This window comes from Anas acuta, chromosome 2 (genome assembly GCF_963932015.1).
Source record: "Anas acuta chromosome 2, bAnaAcu1.1, whole genome shotgun sequence".
NCBI classification, from domain to species: domain Eukaryota; kingdom Metazoa; phylum Chordata; class Aves; order Anseriformes; family Anatidae; genus Anas; species Anas acuta.
In genome coordinates this window covers 22424012-22449592 of record NC_088980.1, presented here as the reverse complement: position 1 = coordinate 22449592, position 25581 = coordinate 22424012, and the positions used below count along the sequence as shown (strand labels likewise).

General features: G+C 42.6%; 1 protein-coding gene across 3 annotated transcripts in view; it reads right to left on the bottom strand.

Annotated features, from left to right (window-relative positions):
* NMT2 (N-myristoyltransferase 2) overlaps positions 1-21520 on the bottom strand; it is a 31200-nt gene extending 9680 nt beyond the window's left edge. For 2 of the 3 annotated variants that reach the window (XM_068673867.1, XM_068673866.1), the window contains exons 1-8: positions 21373-21497; positions 13473-13608; positions 8021-8165; positions 5429-5547; positions 5233-5324; positions 5010-5126; positions 4135-4305; positions 2114-2222 (exon numbers count right to left, since the gene is read on the bottom strand). In XM_068673867.1, the coding sequence (XP_068529968.1) occupies positions 2114-2222; positions 4135-4305; positions 5010-5126; positions 5233-5324; positions 5429-5547; positions 8021-8165; positions 13473-13608; positions 21373-21482 (999 nt within the window). In that variant the 5' untranslated portion in view covers positions 21483-21497. Of the gene's footprint in view, positions 1-2113; positions 2223-4134; positions 4306-5009; positions 5127-5232; positions 5325-5428; positions 5548-8020; positions 8166-13472; positions 13609-21372 lie in introns of all 3 variants that reach the window. The other variant, XM_068673868.1, reaches the window with a different exon arrangement.
* Positions 21521-25581: the final 4061 nt, after the last annotated feature.

Here is a 25581-nt window from a genome sequence, read left to right as displayed (position 1 = left end):
AGCCATACAAAGACACCATCCATGTTCCTGCCCTCATTCTAAACCCATCCAAATTTTATACCCCCTCACTGCTCAAGAGATTAAACACTTAAACCCTCCCAACATTTTTTTTAAACTAATTTATCTATAGATACATACACAAACACTGCCTTCAGTGAGGGTGATATCTTACTAACATAATTACTGCATTTCCTTTATCATTTCTGAAAACCTATTCAGTTCATACTGTTTGCATGATTAGGATTGATTAATTCCTCTTAAAGGGAGATGAGCTCCCAGTGGCAATGATATTCCAAGGACTCGAAGAAAAGAGGTCAGAATGCCAGAAACAGTGTTTGGTGCTGAGGGACAAAAGGTGGCGGTAAAGAACTCAAAAAGCTTTTGTTTTAGGACAGTTTGGCCTGAACGAACCAGTTTGTTTAACGTAACTGGTAACAGCCTCAGACTGAGGATAGATATTCACAAAAGCACTCAAACCTTTCCACAGAAAAAGAAATTTGAAAAATTTACAGCACAAAAACTAAACAGAAGACATTAACAAAAATACTGTATCTTTATTTTCCATGGAGAATCTCCCATGGCCCATCTAAAAGTAAATGAACAACGGAGCATCTATTATCTATTTGGACATCTCTCTAAGTACTGTATTTTCTGAATAAGATGGTGCATTCTTAGATTTCCATAATTTGTTACTCTGTTCCAATTTGGGTTTTACACTAAAGGGAGATGATCAAGGTACAGCTGCTCTGGTTTCTAATGACTCCCTGTAGTTACATTTTTTTGTTCCGTACGTAAGATCCTTATCTTATTCTTTCGACTATTCTTGTCCTGCACTGTTTCCATGAGAAACAGTACTGGACTTGCCGGTGAAACCTCTATTTGAAGTTGTCCACTGGACTTCTTAAAATGTCTTCAGATTTGATGAAACCTATATTTAGCTCTCCAAGATTAAAACCTAATTAATTTGGTTATTAACGCTTAAGCTCTGAAAACTGCTGCCTTGCACACAAGGGAGAAGCCGTATGTGCAGACACAGGGAGCACGCAGGCAGCACAGGAAACAAGTCTCACTGGCAGCAGAAGTTGAGCTGAAGGCATGGCAGGGGCTTTACACTGAGGAGTGCTTAGCGTGTTACTCAGATGTGCCGGTAACGTGATGCTGCAGGCGCTGTTGTTAAGTATAACCAACAGAAATAATTCCCCAAAGTCAGATAAATCATTACAAAGTATATTATTTTAAAAAATGTATTTTTTTTTATCCCAAAGGGAAGGTTTGCTTACATAAAAAGGTTTACTGATCTGGCACTGGTCCAAAGGACTGCCTGCAATCCCTCCAAAGAGAAAGGTAGCTTTTGCAAGCAAAGAAATTGCTTTCAATCATATAGCTTAGACTGCCTTCTATAGCCTGTTACAGCAATGAGATTTTTTGATAGTGCATCTCAGACTACTTACAGTGACTTGCCCTGTCAAGGAAATGCATCCTAAGGCTTTTTGCCAGCCTTGCTATTAGCTGCAAATATGGGAAAATATTTTTAACTAACCTTGCGATGCCAGAACGTTTTTTTTTGGCCAGACCATGCAAATAACAGTACACAACATTCTGAGGCAGCTTTTGCTGAGCCTACTCATTGCAGAAGAACAATGTTCTCTGACATACAAGAAAAAGCTTGAAGAAAAACAAACAAACAAAAAAATAAACCAATTCCACTGTACTCAATCAACTTTTGAACAGACTTCTCCAAGAATTTTAAGCCATGAGCTGTTAATTTTCTACTCCAGTAATTTTCTGTCAGATTAATCAAACCTAGAATAATCATACACATCTTCAACTCGATCTCACACATTAATGAAGTCAAGGTTTCTGAATTTATTTACTTTTCTAAAGGCTTTTGAGCCATTTATATTTTCTCTACACACAAACCTACGCTTCCAGCAATAGTCTCTTCTGTCTAGTGTGGCCCTTATTTCTGGTTGGTGACAAAGACCGTATTTTCCTATGCCCTGCATGCACTGCCTGCCTTTCCACACCAAAGCCTGTGCTGTCAGAAACAGATGGAAGGTTATTTCGAGCCTCACAATAACTGTGGGGATTCTCTAGAAGATATACTGCTTACATCAGGAAGTCTGTAGAGCTTCATTGTTCTTTGTAGAGTCATGTTTCTACTCAAATGTGAAAATTTCACCTCCACCAATTTTCTGGGGTTCAGTGATCGATGCCAATACCTGCAAATAAAATTCATGAGATTAGGTAGTGTTTTAAGTACAGATTTACTTGTATTCATTTCTTTAATTTCTTGCACTGCTCCTCCCCTCCAGATTTGTTTCCTAGCAAGCCTGTACCGATGCCTGTAAGAGGCTTGAGCCAATAAAAAAACAAACCCCACCAAAAACAAAACAAACTAAAAAAGGGAAAGCTACATGTAAGCAATAGCTTCTAAACAAGCCTACAGTCACTGTATTTTGGATCCAAGCAAATTATGGAACAAGTAAGAACAGGGTGAAACATTTCAGTACCTGCCACAGCCCTGACAATCTCACCGTACTTACATCACAAAATTTATTTTCTTAACAGACAGGTCCCTCTCTGCTCGTGTCTCTAAGTAGTTTGTTGAAGGGCCTCTTCTAGGAGATCATTGTGCAACAGCACATCCCTGGTTACTCTAGCACAGCATGGCTTTTTGTCTGTCTTTACCTACAGAAAGCTGTAGGATCTTTGGTGTCGCTACATACAAACACAATTTCAAATCAAGGCTCATAAATGATTTCAAATCAAAAGGCTCATAAATGAGCACTCTGTTTTCAGAAGGATACTGTTGAAACTGAACTTCTCCCTGCACAAATAAAATCCACTCCAAGCAAATGAACTTATAGGTTGTTACATACAACGTTTTCCACACGATAGTTTTCCCATCTTTATCACATGCCGATCAAGTCCTCCTTTCTTCAGGAAAGATGAAAGCACTTCAAAAAAGAAAATCATACAATTCCCAGAAACCCTCTGCCATCTTTGGCAAGCAACCAGGTCAACAGGGAAGTGTCCCAGCTGGGAAGCAGGCCACTTGAAAAACACAGGTATACAATGCTGCCATTGCTAGCACGGCTTCCACCAGAAGGTCAACAGAGGTATCTATTAATCTATTTGAGGTACAATAAACAAACCCAAAATTAGATTTTAGCCTGAGAAGTTGTTTTATCCAAGGCACTGAGGGGAAAAAAAAAGAAGCCAAGAAAACCTCATATGCACTTGGGCTTTTAGGTTAGATTCAACTCCACAGCATTCTATTTCTTTTAACATTATGCTCTTGTAAGTGGTTTATGTGGCAAGGTTTTGGTACTGAAGAGCTGCAGTGGTGACCTTTATGAGAGAAGCCCAGAAGCTGCCACATGCTAGGTAAGAGCCAGAGCTCCAAAAGGGACCTGCCACTGGCTAAAGCTGAGCCAGTGAGCAATGTTGGTTGCACCTCTGTGAGAGCAGATTTAAGAAAGGGAAAAAAAAAAACTTCTGCACAACAGCAGCTGGGAGAATGAGAAGTGAGAAGCAGCCCTGTAGCCCCCAAGGCCAGTGCAGGAGGAGGGCAGGAGGTGCTCCACGCATGCAGCAGCAGTTCCCCTGCAGCCTGTGGAGAGGCTGCTGGTTGAGCAGGCTGTCCCCCTGCAGCCCATGGGTCCCACATGGAGCAGATCTCCACACTGCAGCCCGTGGAGGAGCCCACAGTGGAGCAGGTGGATGTGGCCTGGAGGAGGCTGCGGCCCACGGAGAGCCCCCGCAGGAGCAGGCCCCGGGCTGGAGCTGCAGCCCGTGGAGAGAGGAGGGTGGGTGGAGGAAAAGGTGTTTTGAGTTTGCTTTTAGTTCTCACTGTTCTAGTCTGCTATCAGTAGGCAATAAATTACATTAATCTCCCTTGTGCTAAGTCTTTTGCCCACAACAATAATTGGCGAGTGATCTCCCTGTCCTTATTTCAACCCACAAGCTTTTTAAATTATATTTTCTCCCCCTGTCCTTTTGAGGAGGGGGGACAAGAAGGTAGTATGGCGGAGCTGAGCTACCAACTGGTGTGAAACCATAACAGCCAATTACACAAAATGCTCATTAAAATGTCTGCTACAGTATTATTATGAACATCACCTAGGTTACCTGCAAGTAGCCACAGGTTTGGGGAGTACCACTCCAGCAGTGTAAACAGCCTGAAAAATTCCTTCCAGGTTTACTCTTCTGGTTATTTCCCGAATCAGTACAGGTGCTACCCGTTTAGATCTCAGTTTCTTATGGACACACAGAAAATTGATTTCTACCATTTTCTTCACACTAAAAAAGAGATTAAATAGTGAAAAACAAAAAAAAAAACAACAAAAAAAAACAGTAACAAACAACTGCCCCTGCATATTGCATATTTTTAAATGCATACTTTAAGATTTCCATGTTGTAACAGAAGGATCTGAGGTAAAAATATATCAGCCTGTGACAAACTACATCTGCAGCTAATACTAATCTACGATAGTGTGACATTGGTGGCAAACTGTACAATACACAAGCAGCATCTAAGGTGTTCATGATACTCCACTTTCAGGGCTTTATCAAGACTTAACCCATTACCAACTTTAATATCCTGAAAGACATCCAAGAACATGCTAAGTGGTATCATAATACTTCATGATTGTCAGCATATGACTATCTGGCCAAGAAAGGTCATCTGACTAGGTACCCTTTAAATAAATAAAACGGCATAGACAATTCATCTGTATCATCCATCAGTAAGAAAATTCCTTAAATATTTATTGCTGGTTTTCACTGTAAGGATGCCACAAACTTTTTGAAAACAAGCAAACAAACCAAAAAAAGACTCCACAACCCCATTTAAAAATCTCTGCTATATGCAAAGGATTTTTCTTTCTCTCTACGGTCACTGAGCCTCTTTCTCTCTACAAGTTCTCCACGGCAATGGATGCCATTTTAAGATTTGTTTCATGGTGTTACTCTTTTACAAATAAAAAAGTAATGGTGCATTTTACCTGTCATAAATACGAATATTTGCAGGGATGGCACTTATGAATCCTACCAGTTTTTTGTTTGAAGACACTCTAACACCACAGTGCCATTGGGGTAACCAGCCTGGAGGACGTAGTGCCCTAGAATTGATGACAGAAATAATTACAAATTACTGCCTAAGAAGATGTAATAAAAACAATCTTCTTTGCACTCCAGCCAGAACAGAATGTGGAACTTTCTACTCACCACAGAAGAAATTCAGGTGAATAATCAAACCTAAACATATTATCATCATCTTCTACGTAATTCTCATTTAACAGTGTGTATAATTCCTTTAGCTGAAAACACACGTAGGAAGAAAAAAAATCAAAGATTTATCCACACACACCAGTGAGAATATACTTCAGTGATTTTAAGGTACATATAAAACTGTGATACTTACAACTTCGGCATTGCTAAGATCCAACGTGTCCCACATAAAACCCTGTGGCAAAGAATATGGCTCTAGACGGACATTGTCCTTATCTGGTTCAATTGCACCATGTGAAGTTATAACTTCGTCTTTTCAGGAAGGAAGAAAGCAAGAGGGGAGAAAAAGAAACAAAGAAAGAAACAACAAACAGTTACACTGCTAGCTTCCCAATTAGTTCTCAAAAACTGCATTTAACTCGCATCATATTTTTTCTCAGAATTACGTGACAGGAACATGAGGCTTTTAGAAATGCTTAAAAAAATCATATTATTAGCTTATGCTACTTCTCAGTTCTTACAGATTGCATTCAGACTAACTACTACTTCATCAGAATACCTATAGCCAAGCACAGAACTACTCTACCTCAACTGATGGCCAGTATTTCATAACACAAGGCACCAATTTATCAGCACATGCACAGCACTTAACCAGCTATGAAATCCCAGGTCTTATCAGGAGAAATGTGTTGTACTGACAGCCAACAAACTATGGCTTGGATCCTGTTTTCAGCTGACTTGAACAGACCTGAGCTCAGCAGTACTACTACTCAGGAGCAGAAACACAGCAAAGGCAGGGCTTTTAAGAGATGCTGGAGAAATATTACATTTATTCCTGAAATTGTACATGAAAATCTGCTTTCTCCCCTTCCCTTAATTTACAGTTCTAGTGATTCAGTACGTAACAGCTAGCTGTGAACAGAAACTGCTCCTCTTCTTTGGAGCAGCACCTGCCAAACACAGCACGTACTTCTCCCAGGTGATGCCCAGTTTGGAAGGCCATCATTACACAAACTCTGGAAGTATCAACCACCTAAATGCTGCTGCCACTACATGGCAGACTTGACCTAGTATTATATACCAAAGGATCTATTGCTAACAACCTTAACTGTAAGGCAGACCGATTCTGAATGCAAAGATCCCTATGGCTACTTCCTGAATCAACAGTTTTTTTCCACCTGATCATATCCAGCATGTCAAATAGGGAAGACTTCTCATTCTGCTCATTAAGCAGCTAAAGCTAAAAAAAATAAAAAATAAGGAAGATTCAACAACAAAAATCAAGAAGTGATTCAGAAAGATCGCTGAACAGAACCTCTGACAGCCAACTTCAGCAAAGTGTATTTCTACTGAAGAGCCCTAACCAACCATTTTTAGAGCCAATCTCTTGGTCCTTTTAGGCTGGCAAGGGACAGACTCATCTCTAGAGAGCTGCTTCAGGATATAATGACCACCCTGAACTGAAGCCCTGGAAACGCTGTGCACACACTTGAACTGGCTCTGAAAAAAGTTTAGTTATGGTAGGAATATTTCTTGATTTATTCATCAACTTTATTTGGCTAGGCTCTTACATGTATACCAAGGCAAGACTACTGTCACAATTACTATCATTAGTTTGATTAGATGTTTGTCTAGAGAAGAACTGGGGCAGGTCAGTTCAATCCAGTGGAAAGCACTGCAGCAGGGATGCTGCTCTGGACTTCTCCGTGCAAGGAAGTCAGGGGAAATATGATCACTGTGGATTAAGCTACAGAAATGGATTAATTTGAACTGCTGCCTGTGAAATAGAGAGCAGAGTGCTCCTGTGCTTTATACTTTACCTTATTTTTGCTTATTCTACACCAGTCTCCAATGCCATGGAGACAAACCTTCAGAACAGAACAGACAGCTGTTCTGTGGCTGACAGCTTCTGTGCTGAGACTGTTTTATTTGTGGGTCCCCAGACTCAGGGGGTTGGGCACTGCAGAGCTAGAACAGCTTAACTTAAAGATAGCAAAGAGGGAAGAAGGTGGTGCAGAAAATTGGAAGAAACAAGAGAGTCAGCAGCTGTCTTCTCCAGTACAGACTAAAATTTACCCACTGTGTGTAAACAGGGGATCGGATCAGTACAGAAGAAGTAATCTGACAAAATTTTTCCAAACCTGAAGGCAAGGAGAGGTCACATCACCTCCTCACTTGGCACCAAGAACAAAGAAGGGATGCAGAACGTATGCCTTCAAGGTACTCTAGTGTACATTGTGGAAGAAACAAGTGAACAAAAACCAGAAGTGTACATGCATGAGAAAGGTGTCATTATCCACTTAAAGCTGCAGGAAAACTGTAACCTGCATCAGGAGAGTCACCATCTCTGTGACAACAAATCTGTCTATAGAAAAAAAATATCAGAGAATTATCAAAGTTTACTCCCATCACCACTTGACTGTGTTTTTTTTTGTGTGTGTGTTTTTTTTTTTTAAATCTTCCCTGAAATTGAAAAGACTTCCATGTTCTGTTGTTTGAGAGTTCAGACCTAAAACATATAAAGGAATGCTACTGCAACAGCATTTCCCATTTTAATAGAGAACATCAGAGTAAGATTCATTAACACTGTGCTATGTTGCATATTTCTTTAGGGGCAAGCACTTTCCTAGAGAAATGAGGAATCCCACATAAACAACACAAAAAATTAAGGAACTCTACTGCATGCAGTTCAACTTAATACCCATTTTAGAGAAGGTGCCACACAACTGGTACAGGTTCTGTTAGTGATCAGTAGGATCACATGCCCAGGCCCCGTTCAACTTACTAAGTTTAGGTACAGGTTGCGTATCCCAAAACTGGTATTTACGTTTGGTAGCCTCATCAATGTTCTTTGCTGGACCTTGGCATGCAGAGAGCAGCTCCATCGCTCTCTGGATGTCTTGAAGTTTCTGCATTGGAATGGCTGGATTCTGCACAGAGACAAACAGAAGAGGAAGCTTATTGGATATGTTTATTTTGAACAAGCTGTACAAATGTGTTCATTTAGTTTATTCTTACGTATTCTTTCACATACTCTTCTCATCACAGTTAGCTTCAGTATAATCTTCAGTGGCAGGACAGAAGGATACGTGGGAAACAGACGGGCAGCTTCACAAAATCCTTAATAGCTTTCAGTGGTATTTGCGTTTAACCATCAAACTTTGGTGTTTATAATATTGCAGCATTAAGGCAGGGTAGCAGTATAATAACAAAATGCTTTTTATATTCCCCTCCCAATGGTAAAATAGAATAAACAGCATAAAGCAGATAGCTTAGGTATCTAACAATCTTAAAACACTACACAGATATTTGAAGTTGTCCTTTATACATACACTATAAAACATTACTGAAATTCAGTACGGCTCAGTGTTTTGGTTATGATGTTGCTGCAAATATCCACTTTTTAACCCTAGTTATATAGCATATACCTTCTATAAACTCCCAAATTTTATCCTGGGTAGAACACTGTATTGTACAATATATAAGAATTAGCCATCTTCCCATTAACACCAACCACGCCAACACTCACAGCGAAAGACTTTAGCTTATGGAAGCAGACTTAAAATAAACCAACCTTCTATTTAAAGGTAGAATAATCTTTCTGGAGAAGTTATCTGAAAAGCATAAAACCTCAGGCTAAACGTTTCTGAACTAAGCTCCTAAATCCTCACTTTTGAACATTCTGACTCAGTACAACTGGAATGAGAATTTCACCTGCATATGAAATTGCAGAGGAATCATGGTAATAGACTTCTAAATGTAAGGGTTATTTCTCTCTCACTCTCTTCATCCTTCCCTGTCACTCATTTAAAAATCATCTCCCAGGTGGTAAGTCCTGTTCTGAGGCATACTAACAGCATGCTTATGCTCAGGCTTTCCCAGACTTTGCAGTGCAATAAATATATTTGATGGAATAGTCTCAAATGGATTGGAAAATGTTAAGTATTTCTGGACAGAGATTTCAAGCCAGATTTTTTGTTTATTTTTTTTTGCTGAGTATCAACGGATCACTGCTTCAGTATTTCGCTTTCTATCTAGGATTTGTGTGTTGAAAATCCACCATAAACCGCATGTAATAATGACATTAAAGCTTCATTTGGATGGGCAGCTGCCTTCAGTGCCCTCAGTCACAGACAGAGTGACTCCCTGCCTGTAGCTCAAGCAGGCCATCATTTTCTAATTTTAATAACTACTTGTACTCTCTAAACATAATGCAATTTCTTTCACTGACTTAAGTATGGCTGAACTTGACATGAGTGTGCTTTAACCATCCATCAGTGAGTAGTTGTGAACTAACATATTTACACACTTTCAAGTAGTTCAACAAACTAGATCAGTCCTACTGTAGCATAAAGAAAACACTCCATACACTCTATGCTAAAATCCAAGTTATAGTGACATTGAATACTTCTCTCAACTAATAATCAATTTGCCTGTTACCCACTGGCCTGATACAAACACTTCTAATGCTGCTAGATAAATTCTGAACTCTTATCAGTAAGGCAGCAAGATTTATTTTTCTTGACATACTACACATTATTTTGTGTTTGGGATTTTTTTTTAAGTGTAGTATTTTTTCTACATTAAGAAGAAAACAGAAGATATAAAAAGATATTAAGTTCTAAAAGGATCTTACTTGCATATGTAAAGTAAAAGTTCATGTTTTGGTACTGAACATGACATGGTTAGGGACATCTACAGAAATCCCCTTTCCTCAGCTTCCTGAGAAAAGTAACCTATATCACTGCAACTTGGATCTTAGCACAGAGTGTTGTTTGTTTTTTTTTTAAAGAAAAGTTTCTTGAGAAGCTGAAAGGAAACCGTTTTGGTCTCTTTCAGTGGAAAGCAAGAAATACCTATGTGAACTTCAACACGAATGAAAAAGAAGCACGATTTTGTTTATTCCAGTGTAAAGGGAACAAATGCACGCAGCACAAGAAGCCCCTGTAAGCCACAGGGCTGAGGCTTGCCTTGTGGCAGAGCCTTTGAGGCTCCCATTACCCACAGCAGTAGGGAGAGTTCAGGACCGCTCAGCAAAACGGATGTGCACAAGCCATTAAGAACAGGCAGGATGCATTTGAGGGTGCTGAGCGAGCCAGCTGATGTTACTGCCAGGCCACTCTCTATCAAGCTTGAAAGGTTAAAGCAAGCGGTGGATGTTTCTTATGACTGGAAAAAGAGAAATATCACACTCAACTTTAAGAAAACTTTGAGAACTCAAGGGTCAGTCCTGTTTATGATGTGTATAGAGTGCTTTCTCTGCAAGCTCACGGGTCATACCTGGCTGGGAAGAATGGTTGATGTGCTGGCCTCCAGAGCTGCCATTCCAGGCAACCTCGATGGGCTGAAGGGAGGAACTTCAGGAAGTTTAAAAAGTCAAATGCAAATTCTTGCATCTGGAATGGAAAAAGCCCTTGCAATGGCAGAGGGCAGAACTGACTTGCCAGGACACAGCCTTGCTGAAGAGAACTTGGGAGGCCCTTGTGGGCAGAACTAACATGAGCCAACAGCCTGCTCTCACTGCAAAGAAAGCCAGCTGCATGCTTGGTTGTAGCAAGTCTCCCCCTGTACCTGGCACCCTCAGATCACACCACACAGCTCTGAGTTCCCAATTACAGGAAAACTATTGACATAGTGGAGTGAATTCAATGGAAGGCAACCAAGATGGTTTTAGGGGCTGCAGCACACAACACAAAAGGAGAAGCTTCGAGCCCCTGCTTTGTTCAGCATGAAGAAGGTGGCTAACAAATGCTAAAGGAGCAGGAGGAATCTTACTGCTGCCTAATGGCAGGATGTAAAGAAGATTGAGCCGAGTCTTTTTGAAGTGGCATAATGATAGAACAAGAAATGAAGGACAGAAGTTGAAAAAAGAGAAAGTTCCATTTAGATGTAAGGATTTATTATTTTAACCACAGCGATCAAACACTGGAATAGCTGGCCCACAGAGGTTGTGGAGTGTCCAGCCTTGGAGACCTAAGAAACCCATCTAGTCCTGAGCAACCTGATTTAATTAGATCTAATCTAAGCAGGAGGTTGGTCTACAGAACTCCTGAGGTCCCTTCCAAGCAAAGTTATTTTGACTATATCACTCATAGTATCAGAGATCTGGCAAGTTTATTTGTGTCAATGTGGGAAAGCTACGTCCCTGAGGCTTGTAATGAGGGGAGAGCTCAAAAGGTCTTTTGAGATGGGCAGTGAAGAGTCCTGTAGGTCACCTGAAGCACACAATGCTAACAAGCATTTATTGCCGTAGTTACACTCATGCCACTGTAAAAAAGTCCAGTATCACAAATGAGAGTGAGAAGAAAAGGAGACTCGCTGTTCTGTTTTTCTCATCTGCTGACTGGGACACCAGTTCACAAACTCAGCTCATCTCAAAATCCTTTTCAGTAAGTTCAGAAGCCCCACTGAGTGATCCTGTATATATTCTCCTTGAGACAAAGTGTACAATGTCACTTCCCTCTTAAATATTTTGCAACCCTCCCTTTCAACCAACAGCAAGCAAATGCTAAATGTTTTTTCCCCACACTTCACATACTACAAGGAATAAAAGTCTAAGTATCACTAGAGTAGTGCAGAAAATAAATACACTTCTACACACCGATGCAGATCAGCCGTCTACAAAAACCTAAAACAGAAAAGTTGTCCAAGACAGAGAAACTTGTCTACTAATCAGTGAGTACACCTGGAACACTGAACAAAGGGGGAAACGAGTAAGTGCTGGTGTATTTGCAGCTACAGAAAAGAAGAAGCCATGTGAGGACAGTAAAACAGTTGAGTTGCCTGCAGCCTGAGAGAACAACTTAAATAAAAGCATCCCTTGTATGCCTGCAAAAGAGAAAACTAACATTGCTAACACACTGGCTAAACTTCTTGTGCTACTAGAATACTCACTCAGTGCACCACTGTTAAGTATGCAACTTAGAACAAGGATAAATTTCCACACTTGCAAAATGCAATAGAGAAGTGGTGTGCAAGACTGCAAGGTGCTGATAAGTAAAGTCTTGCACATGAAATCTAAAACGTGAATTAGCTTCCTTTTAACGCAGTTAGAGGTAACAACAGATTTGGTCAGCAGGAAATCAAGGAACTCCCAAGATACTGCAAAAAATGTACTGTATCTTAATATTAAAACTGACCTCACTTCATCTATAAAAGAGTGCGATATTACTTGGCTGTTGCTTGCAAATAGTCTTGCATTAGCAATTCATGTTGTGTACTTTATAGAAAAACAATGTCTAAATGCGTAGTGAGAGCAGAAAGCGTGTGAAATCTCCACCTATTTCAAAACGTCCCCTGGGGCAAGCGTGCCCATTCAAAGTACTTGGTGTGACACAGAGAAGATCGAGAAGGAGAACACAAAACCTATCAGTACGTTGTCAAAACAGAACACAACTGCATCCTGAAAATCAGTTGGTAACACCAATATACTTGACAAACCCTGCAGGATTAATAGCACTACTGGTACAACAGCATAACTTTCTCCACATTCATCTGATAACGCAAACATAACTACTTTGACATGCTCAGTGGTCCATGAACTTTCCTATCACCATGTTATAAGCCTCTGTTCTCAGGCTCAGATTTCTCTGGAGATGAAAGCTGTGTGTTAAAAAAGCCATCGGGGCATATTACTCACCGTTTAGTTAGAACCTGGTAGTCAAAAGCATGCAAAGCCCACAAAGGTTGCACATCCCCTTACACAATTTGCATTCTTACTTACAGCAGAGACATTTCAGATGGCAAAAAGATTCTTCAGCCTGTATCTCCACAATAAATATTGCTGCATTTTGTGTAAGAAGACTGTGTGTGTGTGTGTGTGTAGAATATACAGTTGCCCTTACTTGCCCTTCCGTCCTCCTGCTGAAGCTTGCCACGAAATAGCATTACGCTGTACAAGTGAAACAGCATTAAGCCATGCTAGGTGGTGGCTCAACTAAAGGCGATTCGTCAAACACAAACTGTACTTAAAAGCATTACCACTGCAGATTAAGGCTCTCTTCTACAAAGCCTGAATTCGGACTGCTGTTACAGAATGCTGTGGTCACAAGGACTCTCCAGCTAACTTCATACAGTTGGCCAACACCAGGGCTTACACCTTGCTTCTGCCTCTATTCAGGACAGAGTTGCCTAATTCAGACAGGTAGCACTTCCCACTCTTTTTTATAAAAAAACAACACACAAATTAAAATCAAAACGGAAAGCAGGCACAAACTGAAACAGAACAAGGCTCTCACTTTCGAAGGCTGTTGAATTTTAATCTCCTGGGAGTCAGATGCAGAATCTGATTTGGTGCCTCCAGAATTTGGTTTCTCCTTTTTTCTCTTCTGTTTCTTTTTCTTCTTCTTCGCTCCCAAATCCCCTCCAGGACTTCTGCCAGAAATTCAGAGAATGTGCAGTGAGAAAAATCAATACCACCAAGCTTAAAATTCATAAAGACTAAATATGGAAAAACCAGCAGTGTTATGTGAAAAATCTAACAGCAGTTTGAAGCTGAAGAAAAGGCAGGGCAAAGGAAGAAGGGGGGTGTAGGAGGGGAGGAACTGAGAGTGCACTGACAAAATGCTTCCTGCAAGTGTCTTCTAAGTTGTTTTACAGTCAGAGCCCTGCACAACCAGGCATTTTGACACAGTGGCATGAAATTGTGATACACTCTAATAGCCAACGCTCTCCTTGATGTTATTACTCAGGTCGAACAAGAAATGGCCATTCCCATATATAAGGCAGGAGGTTCATCAGCCTAATGAGGTGTTGTACTTAGCAAGAACCATCTTGCACAGAAAATGGGGCCAAGGACTTCAATCAAGAAAGGTGCATTGTGGTGTTGTATACAGCAGAGTAAGAACTCCCTTACGCTTCCAGAAGTGATCACTTGCTTAAGTTTCACAGTGTAGGGACAGGTAAAAACTCCATGCCTCTGTGACCATAATAACCGGCCGCCCCATTCCCCACACAGTCTGCTCCGAGTTGGGGTGCGATTTCCCAGACAGAAGGGATTTAGAAATGCAAATTCAGCTGAGCTTGAAGGTAAACTCAAGGAAGTGCAGGAACCAAGGGAAGCAACTTCCTCAGGAATTCAGTAACTATTAACAGCCTGATATTTATTCTCCTTGATGCTCAACCATCAGGGACATCTGAATCCAGTTTTGATTGGATTCTTCTCGTTCTGCTTTCAGGGAATTTTATTTCTAATTTAAGTAGTGATTAAAGTCCTCTGTGAAATCTCTGTAAGAAACACCACCAAGTGATCCAAACATTTGTACTTTAAAATGATCAGTACAATGGTGTCTACCTCAAAGAAAAAAAACAAAACCAAACCAAGCGTACACTGCACTTGTAGGTTCTGCCATATCTGGGCTATTGATAAGCAAACCCCTTTTTTTCTTTAAAAGATTCTAATTTAGCAAATAATCAAGATATGGAATTGAGATTAGATTAGAGTTTGCAAAGTGTGGGAGGTGTTGGCAGCTCTCAGACGGAAGGCAAACACGGAGGGAATGACTCAGTTAACACCAAGCCCTCTGCGAGAGGCTTAGCGCCCAGCCACCGTGCACACAGCACCGAGCTCAGGGCAGATGTTAGGGCTTCGGGGCCTGGACATTTCTTCAGTGGAAAAAATAAAATAAAAATCAAAGAAACAAAGCATTGCTTATTTTAATTTTGAAATGGCACTGGCAAATCAAAAGAAAGAATAATGTAGTAAAGTTAATAAGATCGACATGTTTGCAAGCGCCGTGTTTTATTCAGCTAGGACACGCTCACTTTCATGAGTACAGCGCCCCGTGTCTTAGCACCTATACCTAGTCAGCACCAGCCAGTAAGAAAATAACCAAATTTCCAACCTGGAAGCCAAAAACCTGCAATTAATCAAGCATTTAACTAAGCGAAGACTCATTTTGTGGCATCATTACCGTTCTCTAAGAAAGATCAACCCTGACAAGAAAGTGACACACTAGATTAAGTCATGCTCCCAGAGAGGTAAGAGTTATAAATTTGGGACCTTCTGGGATCAGACCCAAGGAGTTACTCAAAAGACAACAGTGTGGTAGTAGACCAAATGCTCACACAGGGGAGAAAAGAAAATCTGGAGTATTTACTCTGCAGAAACAAAAGGTTGAGCTGTCTAAGTGAGGCAGGCAGAAAGCTGCCTGTTGTATGATGGCAGTACTGCCTGATCACAGAGATGACTCCATTAACAGCTTCTGAAGTCTCAGTTTAAAATAATCTAATTTAAATCTATTTGAAGGCCCATATACCAAGCTGACACTTGCACAGAATCTAAACAAAGAACAGACCCAGATGTCTGACAAGAGGCTATAAATATGAGACCGTAAAAATAATAATAAAAGAATATATATATAATATATATATTATATATATATAAAATAATTGCACAAAACCTAACTTTTCCAGGACTTCTTCACCTCTGGCAAAACTGGAACAGAAATACTGGAGAAAGCGATTTTGCCTTTGTTAAGATTCATTTACTGGGATACCACTTAGTTTTCTTGATCTGTCCATAAACTTTCACCTTTCCCTCTAGCACTGTGCACTGCACAGGTGAAGCCACCAGCTGGGTGTTACCCAGGGAATGGATCCACATCGGACTCAGGGCCGAGCTGCTGCAAACGCTGCTCCTCGCTCCTCTCTCAGCAGGAGCCGGCCCCGCTCACATGCCCAGGGGAATTCTGCTCTCTGGGATTACCTGGGGGTCAATGGCTTGTTTAGTTTGGTGAAATAACAAGTGACTGTACTAAAAAAAAAATAAAAAAAAAAAATACAAAATTTGGCAGCTACGGAGAAAAAGCAGCTTTGCCAAGCTGAACTAATGTTATCCCCAGTTAAACTGTACTTTTACCAGGATCATCTTAGCTTGTTCTTTGACCAGCTCAAGGCCTTTTTCATATAGAATTGCAAATTTTTTTAGCTGAGAGAAGACAGGACTGAACTGTTATAAAAGATGAATGGTATTTACTGCTTATGTTTCTAAATCTGAAGTTGGGGACAGTAAGCACTTTTTTTTTTTTTTTTTTTTTTTAATTTTAAGACTCCAGCTGTGAAATAAATAAAAGCAAATTAGCAAAGTGTGTTTGAAACTTGCTTGAATAACCTCCCCCTTGTCTTTCCCTGACCATTTTTTCACATGGTACCTTCCCAAACCCCAGACCTCAGCTTATGACCTTCAGTGTTAGAGCTTCCACACCGCCTCTTACGAAATAAACACCTATATCTTCTGCCTGACAGGGTACCCAGGGACTGTTCAAAGCAATAATTCATAGGCAGTCTGCTGCTCATGTCAGTCCTTTATTGCTGTTATAGTCCACAGAAAGTAAAAAGAGAACTTAAAGGGAGATCCATTCGTCCTTCAGCTCTTTGGGCATGCCTGCAGCTGAGATCTCGCAGAGCAGAAACTCCGACTGAGCAAACAGGCTTGTCCAACACGAGTTACAACCAGAGACACCAAGCGATTTAGGGCAAAAGCAAAAATGAAAGTTCTCAGTAGTTTTGCTCCGTCTCACACTCTGCCTTGAAAAGAACCGAAAGGTTTAAAAACCGGGAGCATGGCTGGGAAGGGAGGAAGTTTGTTGCTCAATATTTAGTAATTGCACCGGGAACGATGGCACAAAGGAGATGCAAAGGTAACAAGATTAGTAGCAGAGACTCCTATTAAAGCTTTTCTTTTTAATTAAACATTCTTGCGTGCTGACTAAGATCTGAGTTCTCCTTGTCAGTTCATATACACCTATCTGACACAAAATACATTAGAGGCTAGAAAAGATTACTTTCGCAGCTTGACGAAAGCTGACCTTCAAGCATGAAATCATGTTTTTAACCAGCCCGCCACCACCGAAGCGGTGCAGGGACAAGGGGCACCCTGCGGGGGAAGGAGGAAGGGGACACACAGCTCCCCGTGATGCTATCTCATCCTGCCAGGCCTGGAAACACACATTTTCATACAGATGAACACGCCTGCCCCAGCCCGGCCTGCCACGCAGCCCACAGCTGGTTATACTGAGAGAAACGCTCGGCTGTAGGCCCGGGGGAGATCTGCCAGCCCAGCAGAGCCGCGCTCGTACCAGGAGCGTTTTACTGACAGGAGGCCGAGCCCACACGCTGAGGCGTACCTAAGTAGGGACACAGACTTAGGTATTTTTAACCACATCCACGATGACGATTTTGTCATTCTGATGAATAAGAAAGCAGCGAGGCCCGCACAGGAGTAACGTGAAAATCAATCTGCGGCTGAAGCAGGAGAAGAGTCAGGAGACCTCCCTCTGTCCCAAAAAGATTAAAAGGTTTAACCCCGCCACAGAAACAGGCCGTGGGTACATCTTTCAGCAAGCTACTCAGGCCCACATTTTGATGATCTTGTCTGCAAGTTACAAATATAAGCCCGTGATCCCACCCACATACCTTTCCACTTATGTACACACATCTGGTGTTTTGCATAAATGTGAAAAAAGACTTTCGCCTCTCCCAATATGCGCCTTTTTTTTTTTTTTTTTTTTTTTTTTTTTTTACTTAAAAATGGGGATACTACTGCATTTGAGGAGCGTGCACAGGCCAAGACACAACCTGTGTGGAGCCCTGAACAGAAGTACGGAGAGCTGAGATGGAGGAACTGCGGGAGCCTCAGAGGTACGCTGCCCAGGTGGCCACACTGCCTCAGCTCCATCCTTCCTGATCTGGGGCCATCCTTCCCCCTGCAGATCTTTCAGTGTTATTTTAATTATCTTTTTGGACAGCAAATCCTGCTTTAGCAGACACAGCTTTTTTGCAACGTCAACATCTGTTTTAAATTACACGGAGTGTCAATTTTAAGTTAGCAATTTCTCAAATTTAAAACCCAACACGTATTTCTGATGTTTATTTTAAAGCTGCAAAGGCATGGGACTGCATGGTTAGGGTTTCTCTCTCCTTCACAGTATATTTTGTCTCTCTATGAGTAAGTGAGGTTTCAAAACTACATTTCTGAAGGTGCTATATAGATCTTTTTGATCATAAAAAGCAGATCTCATGTATGCGGGCAAGACTCCAACAAATTTCAACGTGGTATTATTTATACTAGGGCTGTCCTTGGTTCATATGGAAAATGGAGGCTTAGATGCAAAGGGCTTTCCCACCCTTGTAACAGGTCACCAGCATTTCGAAAGAATAAGAAGGTCCCGACCCCAAAAGCTTATTATATGTCCTTCAAATTCCACTGTTAAAACTAGCATTACTAACAGCCCTTCTGAACTAAGACTTCCTTTGCGTTTATTTCAATACTTGGAAGTGCAAGCTTCTTCAGCATGAAAATCTAGTAGTGGTGCCTTAAAAGCAAACGCAGCAGATATTCCCCAAAGCTTTGCGTGTTTCCCCTGCCTCCTCCTTCAAGTTTGTAAGGCTGCACTCCAAGATTTCAATCTAGCATGTTAAAACTGAAGCACTGCCTCCAGTACCTTAAAAATATATTAGCCATATATATATATATATATATATATATACACACACACACATAGTGCTGTTTGGAAAGTTGCAATTGAGTACGCTACTAACACATTCAAAGTAAATCATTGGGGGCAGGGGGAAGAATTGTTTAAAGGTCACACTTTTTCTTCATCTGTTTACTAAATATTCTCTGCCCAAAGCCCTTCTGCCATAGAGCAGAAGGAGCTACTTAGAATGAATGGAAAAGCCTTACAAAACCAGGCTCAGCAGGGTAGGTTCAGGTGCACTAAGTATGTATTTTTCTACATACACACTAACTAAGCTATTTTGTAAACACTTTATTATGAAACAGAACAAGTACAGCATAATGCATCAGGCAGGAGCAAACTGCAGACAGAACAGGAGAACAGCAATATGAGTCACACAACATACATAATCCTGCATCTAAAAAACAGGACCAGAAACAGAGGACAAAGACATTTGCACAGTCAAGAGTTATAAGCTGGTATTTGCTGCTGCAGACAATCAGTGCTTAAGCACCAAAACAAAAACGTCTTACATTTATATATATATATATATATATATATACACACACACTTACCATATTTACTGTGTTCAATATTAGAAGGACACATTAAGAAACAGTTTGAAAGTAACTTCATTGACAAAGCAATCCTGTTAGAGACTGTCACGCAACACATACTCTACCTCCTTATAAAAAACTACAGGTAAAGATAGCACAAGATTAAATATTGATCGGCATGAATGGAGACCATTCAGAATTTAGCAAGCCAGTTGGCACAGTCACAGTTTTAAGTCGTAAGACTGCTTATAAATTGCTTAAGTGTATAAAACCTAATCTAAAAACTAAAAGGAAACTTTAAAGCCACCTCCAAAATGAAGATACTACAACAGGGAGAAAAAGGGTACTAATACGGGCTCCTATTACTACAGGTTAGTTTTCCCTGATTGAAAGTAGGACTTAAGACAGTGTGTTTGCTGTAGCGTTAAGACTTGTCTTTCCCTTTGATGGAATTTGTTTGAATACTTCAGCCTGCAGACCAATTGTAGCAAACAAGATTCTCACAGGCTACAAGAACGCAAAATACAGTAATTCAGATGTCAATATTAGACTTCATGCATCAAAAGCATCGCAGAAAACTGACACTAATGCTTAGAGGCTTTTCTTTACTGCAATAGTGTGCCACTAACATCATGAAATTTCGTATTACTTGAAGCATTCAGTTCCTAATTCAAAGAAGAATAAAGCAGCTTCTTTGAAATACTCATTAAAACACATTTGGCACTTTTAATAAAAACAAGCTTTGCAGAGGGCAGCGTACAGTCTGCAGCTCCAGGTGTCCCACAAAGCTCAGCAAGACCCCAGCCGGAGCGCAGCAGCAGCCCAAGAGCACGCAGGAGCTCAATTCTTTGTTCCACGGCCGCTGCCTGGGCGCTGCTCCTGCACCCGGTGTCCAGAGCACAGGGCCACAGATGGGCTGCGCTGCACAGGGCAACTACAGCTCGGTCACCAGAGCTGACAGAAGAAGAAACTGCAGTAGGAATGAAATAGGAATGAATCCTAGACAGCCATTACCCAGCTAACAGTCTGGCCTGGCACGTCTTCGTCTGCGAAGAGCGATGAATAATCATCCCCTGCTCTTAGTGGTGCTACTTTTATGTATTTGGGAATCATCGACTGTAGCGCATTCGTGAACACAAATACAACAAAAGCACCATGACAATTAAATGCTATTTTGTCCATTTTAATATTCAAGGATGCTATTAGCGCAATTATTTTTGACAAATATTTTCACGTGTGTGCCGTGAACGTGCCAACAGAGTGGCGGGCACAGAAGTTTTCCTTTTGCTGCCTTTTACTGAAGTCAGTCCCCCAAGTCTCTGGGATTTTCCTGCCACATTTAAGATGCAGCGCTGCTTGTTGCCAAGCAAATCCTAGGGGCAGGAGACGACAAACAGCTTACATCTCCAAACATCAATCACCTACAGAAACGCTCTCACCCAAATGAATCAGAAATTCATGAGGAAGGTATCTGCGTAGCGGCGTGTGAATTAACCTATTTCGGGTTACTCCAGCCACTCCTAGTTGAGACAACAAAGCGCTTCCTTCACCACCGTGTTTTTTAATCCTCAAAAAAAAGCGGGGGGAAGGCGCACTGAAACGAAACCGTATTTTTAATCCGCGTTTCCTTCCCCACAGCCCCACGCTGCAGCAGTGCCGGATACACGGCAGCGAGGCTCCACACGGCGCCTCCCGGCCGGGAGCTGCCCCCGCTCCCCGGGCAGCGGGCACAGGCCCGGAGACGGGGAGATTGGGACAATGGGGAGCTGAGGGGTGTCCATCCACCCATCCACCCATCCGTCCATCCGTCTGTCCGTCTGTCCGTCCACCCACCCACCCACCCGCAGGCACCGTGTCGGGGTGCCCGGCAGGGCCCCGGGCTGGGGCAGACGCGGGGCTGCAGCGCACGTTTCGCCCTGGGGCTCCTCGGCCGAGCCGGGGGTGCCTCCTAAAAACCCCCAGACCCCAAAGCACAGCCCCGAAATCCTGGGAAATCGCCGTAAACAACAGCCGGGAGGGAGGGAAGAAGGGAGGGAGGAGGGAGGGACGCAGCCCCCGTGGCCGCCGCCGCGCAGCCCTGGTCGGGGCGAGCTGAGCCCGGCCGGCCCCCGGCGCGCCCCTACCCCTTGGCGTGCTCGGCCTCCTCCTCATTGTCGCCGTCTATGCCGCAGGTGTCCTGGTCATCCAGCTCCAGGCTCTGCTGGCTGGCCGCAGACTCGCTGTCCTCCGCCATCACGGGGGAAGGAGGGAGGGGAGGAGGCGGGGAGCCTGTGAAAGGAACCGGGGCGCACGGCGGCGGCGGCCCGGCCGAGCTCCCCCTAGCTGCCGTCCTCCCCGGGCTGGAGGCAGCCGGCAGGCCGCAGGGGCAGGGGGTGCCTGCTGCCAACACCCCTCTTCGTACAGCCCTTGAATCGTTAAGCTTGGAAAGACCTCCAAGATCTTCTGGTCCAACCATCCACCCTACCACCACGTCCCTAAGCACCACGTCCAACCTCTCCCTGAACACCCCCAGGGTTAGGAACCACCACCTCCCTGGGCAACCCGTCCCAACGCCTGACTGCTCTTTCTGAGAAGAAATTTCTCCTAATTTCCAACTAATGTTTTACTGCTGGTAGGCACCAGCGTGGCTTGCCCCCCCGTGCAGCTGTTGTCACCGTCTCTTGCAGCACTCGGTGTTTTTCTGAAGCCCATCCAGCCTGCGATCTTGTCGCTGCTGACGGTCAAGGACAGCGCTGGCAGGGGAACGCGCTGGCGTAAACCCAGCACGAGTAGTTCAGGCTGGATATTAAGAGGTTTCACGCCTCGAGCAGCAAGGTTCTGGGAATAGCTTCACAGCAGAAGCTGCAGAGGCCAAAACAGTGATGATTTTATCACGGAGCAGTGTCAGTTTGTCACAGGCACAGGAGGCTGGTCCCAGTCCCGGGTGTCTATTTGCAAAAGTCACGTTTCTTAAGCGATTTTCCGAGGCTCTTCTCTTCTACAAACTCCATGCTAGGAAAATTGCAGTTGGAATCTGAACAACTTGAAAGCAGGAAAACAAATAAATAGGATCTCACATTAATTATTTGAACTCTCGTGATTTATAGGGTTGGATCAAGAATTCTGGATGAAGTTCAGCATTTCTGAGTGCTTGGTTTGGCAGTCTGCCAAAGAGTACATTAAAACCTAAGAATAATATGGACCAGTTGTAATTTCTCCTTATCTCTGCCACCCTCTTGAAAGTCATTTAATGTGAAGAAGATACTACTTCATTTTTTGCCATTTCGATTTAAGATGGTGCAATGTTGTGCTCTATCAGACATTGCAGATGACATGTTAAATAAAAGATCTCACTGGACTAACAGACAGCTAGATGTCTGGGCAGCTGCGCCTTCTCAGTCAATCTCTGAATCTGGGCATATCGAGCACCATTTCTGGGCCTCTGCTGCACTCGGTCCTTCACAACATGCAAGTTGCCACAGGAACTTGTAATTCAAACACATAAAATTCTCAGAGCCAAAAGCAGATCATGTAACGGTAAAAGAAATCAAAGGCCTGGGTCATTCTGTCAGCCGTACTCGATCGATAAAGGTGCCTCCTAACTTCCCATGTTCTTACCCGAGTCATACCCGTGTCAGTTGCAGAGAAAGTGCTGCCTCGGTGCTATCAGATAATCACTGAGTATTTGTTCCCAACAACAGGTGGACTTGTGGGTGTTCCTTTTGCTTTGTTGTGCAAGGACAGAGGGAGTGACGATTCTGAATGGGTAATTCCGCAGCAGATGTGTGATCTATCACGCTAAATTCAGACGTCTCATTACCACATTCAAATCACCAGTGACTGCAATCTATGTTAGACTTCCATCACCTGACAGGCACTTTCTATCTTGATGGTATTGAAATACTAGCAGCAGTGACTGAAAAATTCAAGGGTACTAAATCAATAAGGCTAGAAAATATTCGGCCAGCAAGTCCCAAATAAAATAAACTGTGACGTGGCACGTGCATCTTAAAAACAGCAGTAGTTCCTGAATGTGGTTAAATCGGTAAGGTGATGGTGATCTTCCACATGAGCAAAGTTAGAGAGAAAAAAATTATACGTAGGTGGCCTTCCCTCAACTACTGCAAATCTGACAGAGTCTGTAAGTGCACTTGGCAAAGTATGATATCTCAGAGTCAAGCCAGCACCGTAGTTCAGAGAGGAAATCTGTCTACCACGTTACCACAGTTTGAAATGACCTTTAGAAGTAAACCTTTTATTTCAGCCAGTTGTACTGTATAGGAGGGAAAGGAAATCTCAGAAGCACAATTCCAAATATTTTTCTATAACAAAACCCAATTGCGGTGAACAGCTGCCCCATAGCATGGAGAGGATTTAACCCAGTGATTACTAATGATTTTTCCCCTCCTAATAATGTGTAGGAGAAAGTGAAGAACAGTATGTCAATGACTAACCAGTGATAGTGAATCACTGTGCTGGAGAAACTGTGGTTTTAACATCTTCTGTTCTTTACCACAATTTTCCTCACTTCATTGAGAAGGATGGAGTATGGGAGGCCCGGTAGTTAAAGGAAAAAAATGTAGGAGGCTATTGGAGACACTTGGGAAGCCTGGATTCTGACTCTTGGCAGTATGCAGATAAAAGAGGTAACATGAATCTCTGTTGCTCTCACTTGCTGTCACCCATTAGAAGGGGATCAGGAAGGGGATCAGGAGGTGCATAGTTGCAGAGCTGTGCTATTCTAGACTTTATAGCGTCTGTGAAGAATGTCCTTAGGGATATTACAGCTTATCTCCTGAGAGGCACAGCTGAGGATATTCTCCAGATTTGACTATTACAAGGCCAAAATGACAACACTTTGTCATTTTAGGTTTTTTAGGAATTGTCTTTTAGGTTTCACGAATACATGGCTTTTGCTTAGAGAACTTAGAGAAGTTGTCCAGAAGTGAGTGGTATGCGTCTGTCCTGCCCTGAGGACTTCTGATCTAGTTTCATGTTTCTGAAGTTACCAGACGGACTCCCAGAGTGCTTAAATTCACTCTGTAGACCTCAGACACTCCTCCGCAGTTGCTTATAAGAGAGATGCTCGAGTCCCTTCATCATCTTCGTGGGCCTTCACTGGACTGTCTCCAGTATGTCCTGCACTCTCTTGTACTGGGCAGCTCAGGACTGGACCCACCACTCCAGGTGCAGCCTCATCAGTGCTGAGGAGAGTGGAATAATCACTGTCCTCAACCTGCTGGTGACACCGTGCCTACTGCAGCCCAGGACACCATTTTTGCAGCCTTACCAGCAGTAAGCAGCATGGGGGGCACCTGGTGTGTCCGAACAGGCTGTCTGTGAGCAACTGCATTTGCAAGAGCACTGTTGTCACAGGTGGTATGTCTGGGAGCTCCCCAAACTGCCGAACTTGTGTGATGTGGGCATATCCCCTACGCTTGCACCATGTGAAGCAGACCACCAAAGGTTATCAGGACTGTTTCATTTTAAACTTACCTGGTACAGAAACTCTGTGTGTTAGGATGTGAACTTATTCTTTTTTATTGATAAAAGATTGTACCGGGGAGGTAAGAAGCACAGGCATTTTACACAAAAGCAAAAAATGAGTAAGGAAGGAAAATAGACATCCTAATCAGGAGATGCACTTCACCTAGTACTAAAGAGCATATCATGAAATCATTTAAAATAACTCCGGCATTTGATGAATTATTCATTAGTTGGTTGGTTATTTTCATAGGTCTCCTTAGAGCTTCAGTAGTGAGTCTGGCTGTGCCTCTAGATATAGGCAAAATATCCAGTTGCTTATGGCAACAAATTGGAAGAAAGGGGGAGAGAAAGGTCGATAAAACACTATAGACATGGCTCCTCCCATGGAGCTCTTTGGCTGCTCCCACCATGTAACAGACCAGTATTTAGGGGACCCCCTACACAACCACAAATCCCATTTTTTTGGAGCTTTCCCCATCCTTGCTGTCTTTCCAGCTTCTGTCTCCTTCCTCTGCTTTCCAGAAGGGAGGCAGTCATGAGCTTGTCTCAGGTAGAAAATTAATCTTTGCCTACAGCTCTGAGAGGCTTTGAGCCAGTTTGCAAAAGCATGAAGATAGGCTCAGCTCCACAAATGGACTTCGGTGTTGCAATGCTTAAGTGTTTCCTAGCTGACCCCCACAACAAAATCCAGGACTCAAAATCAGGCCTTTCAAACACCCAAAGACTTTGGGCATTTCAGTGGCTGACATGAGTTCAAGGGCACCCTAGGCTACCAAGTGAGGAGACAACTAAATTTGCCGATACATATCGAAATACTGAGGACTGGGAGGCCTTAACTCCCACAACTATATGGAGCTTCATCAGAT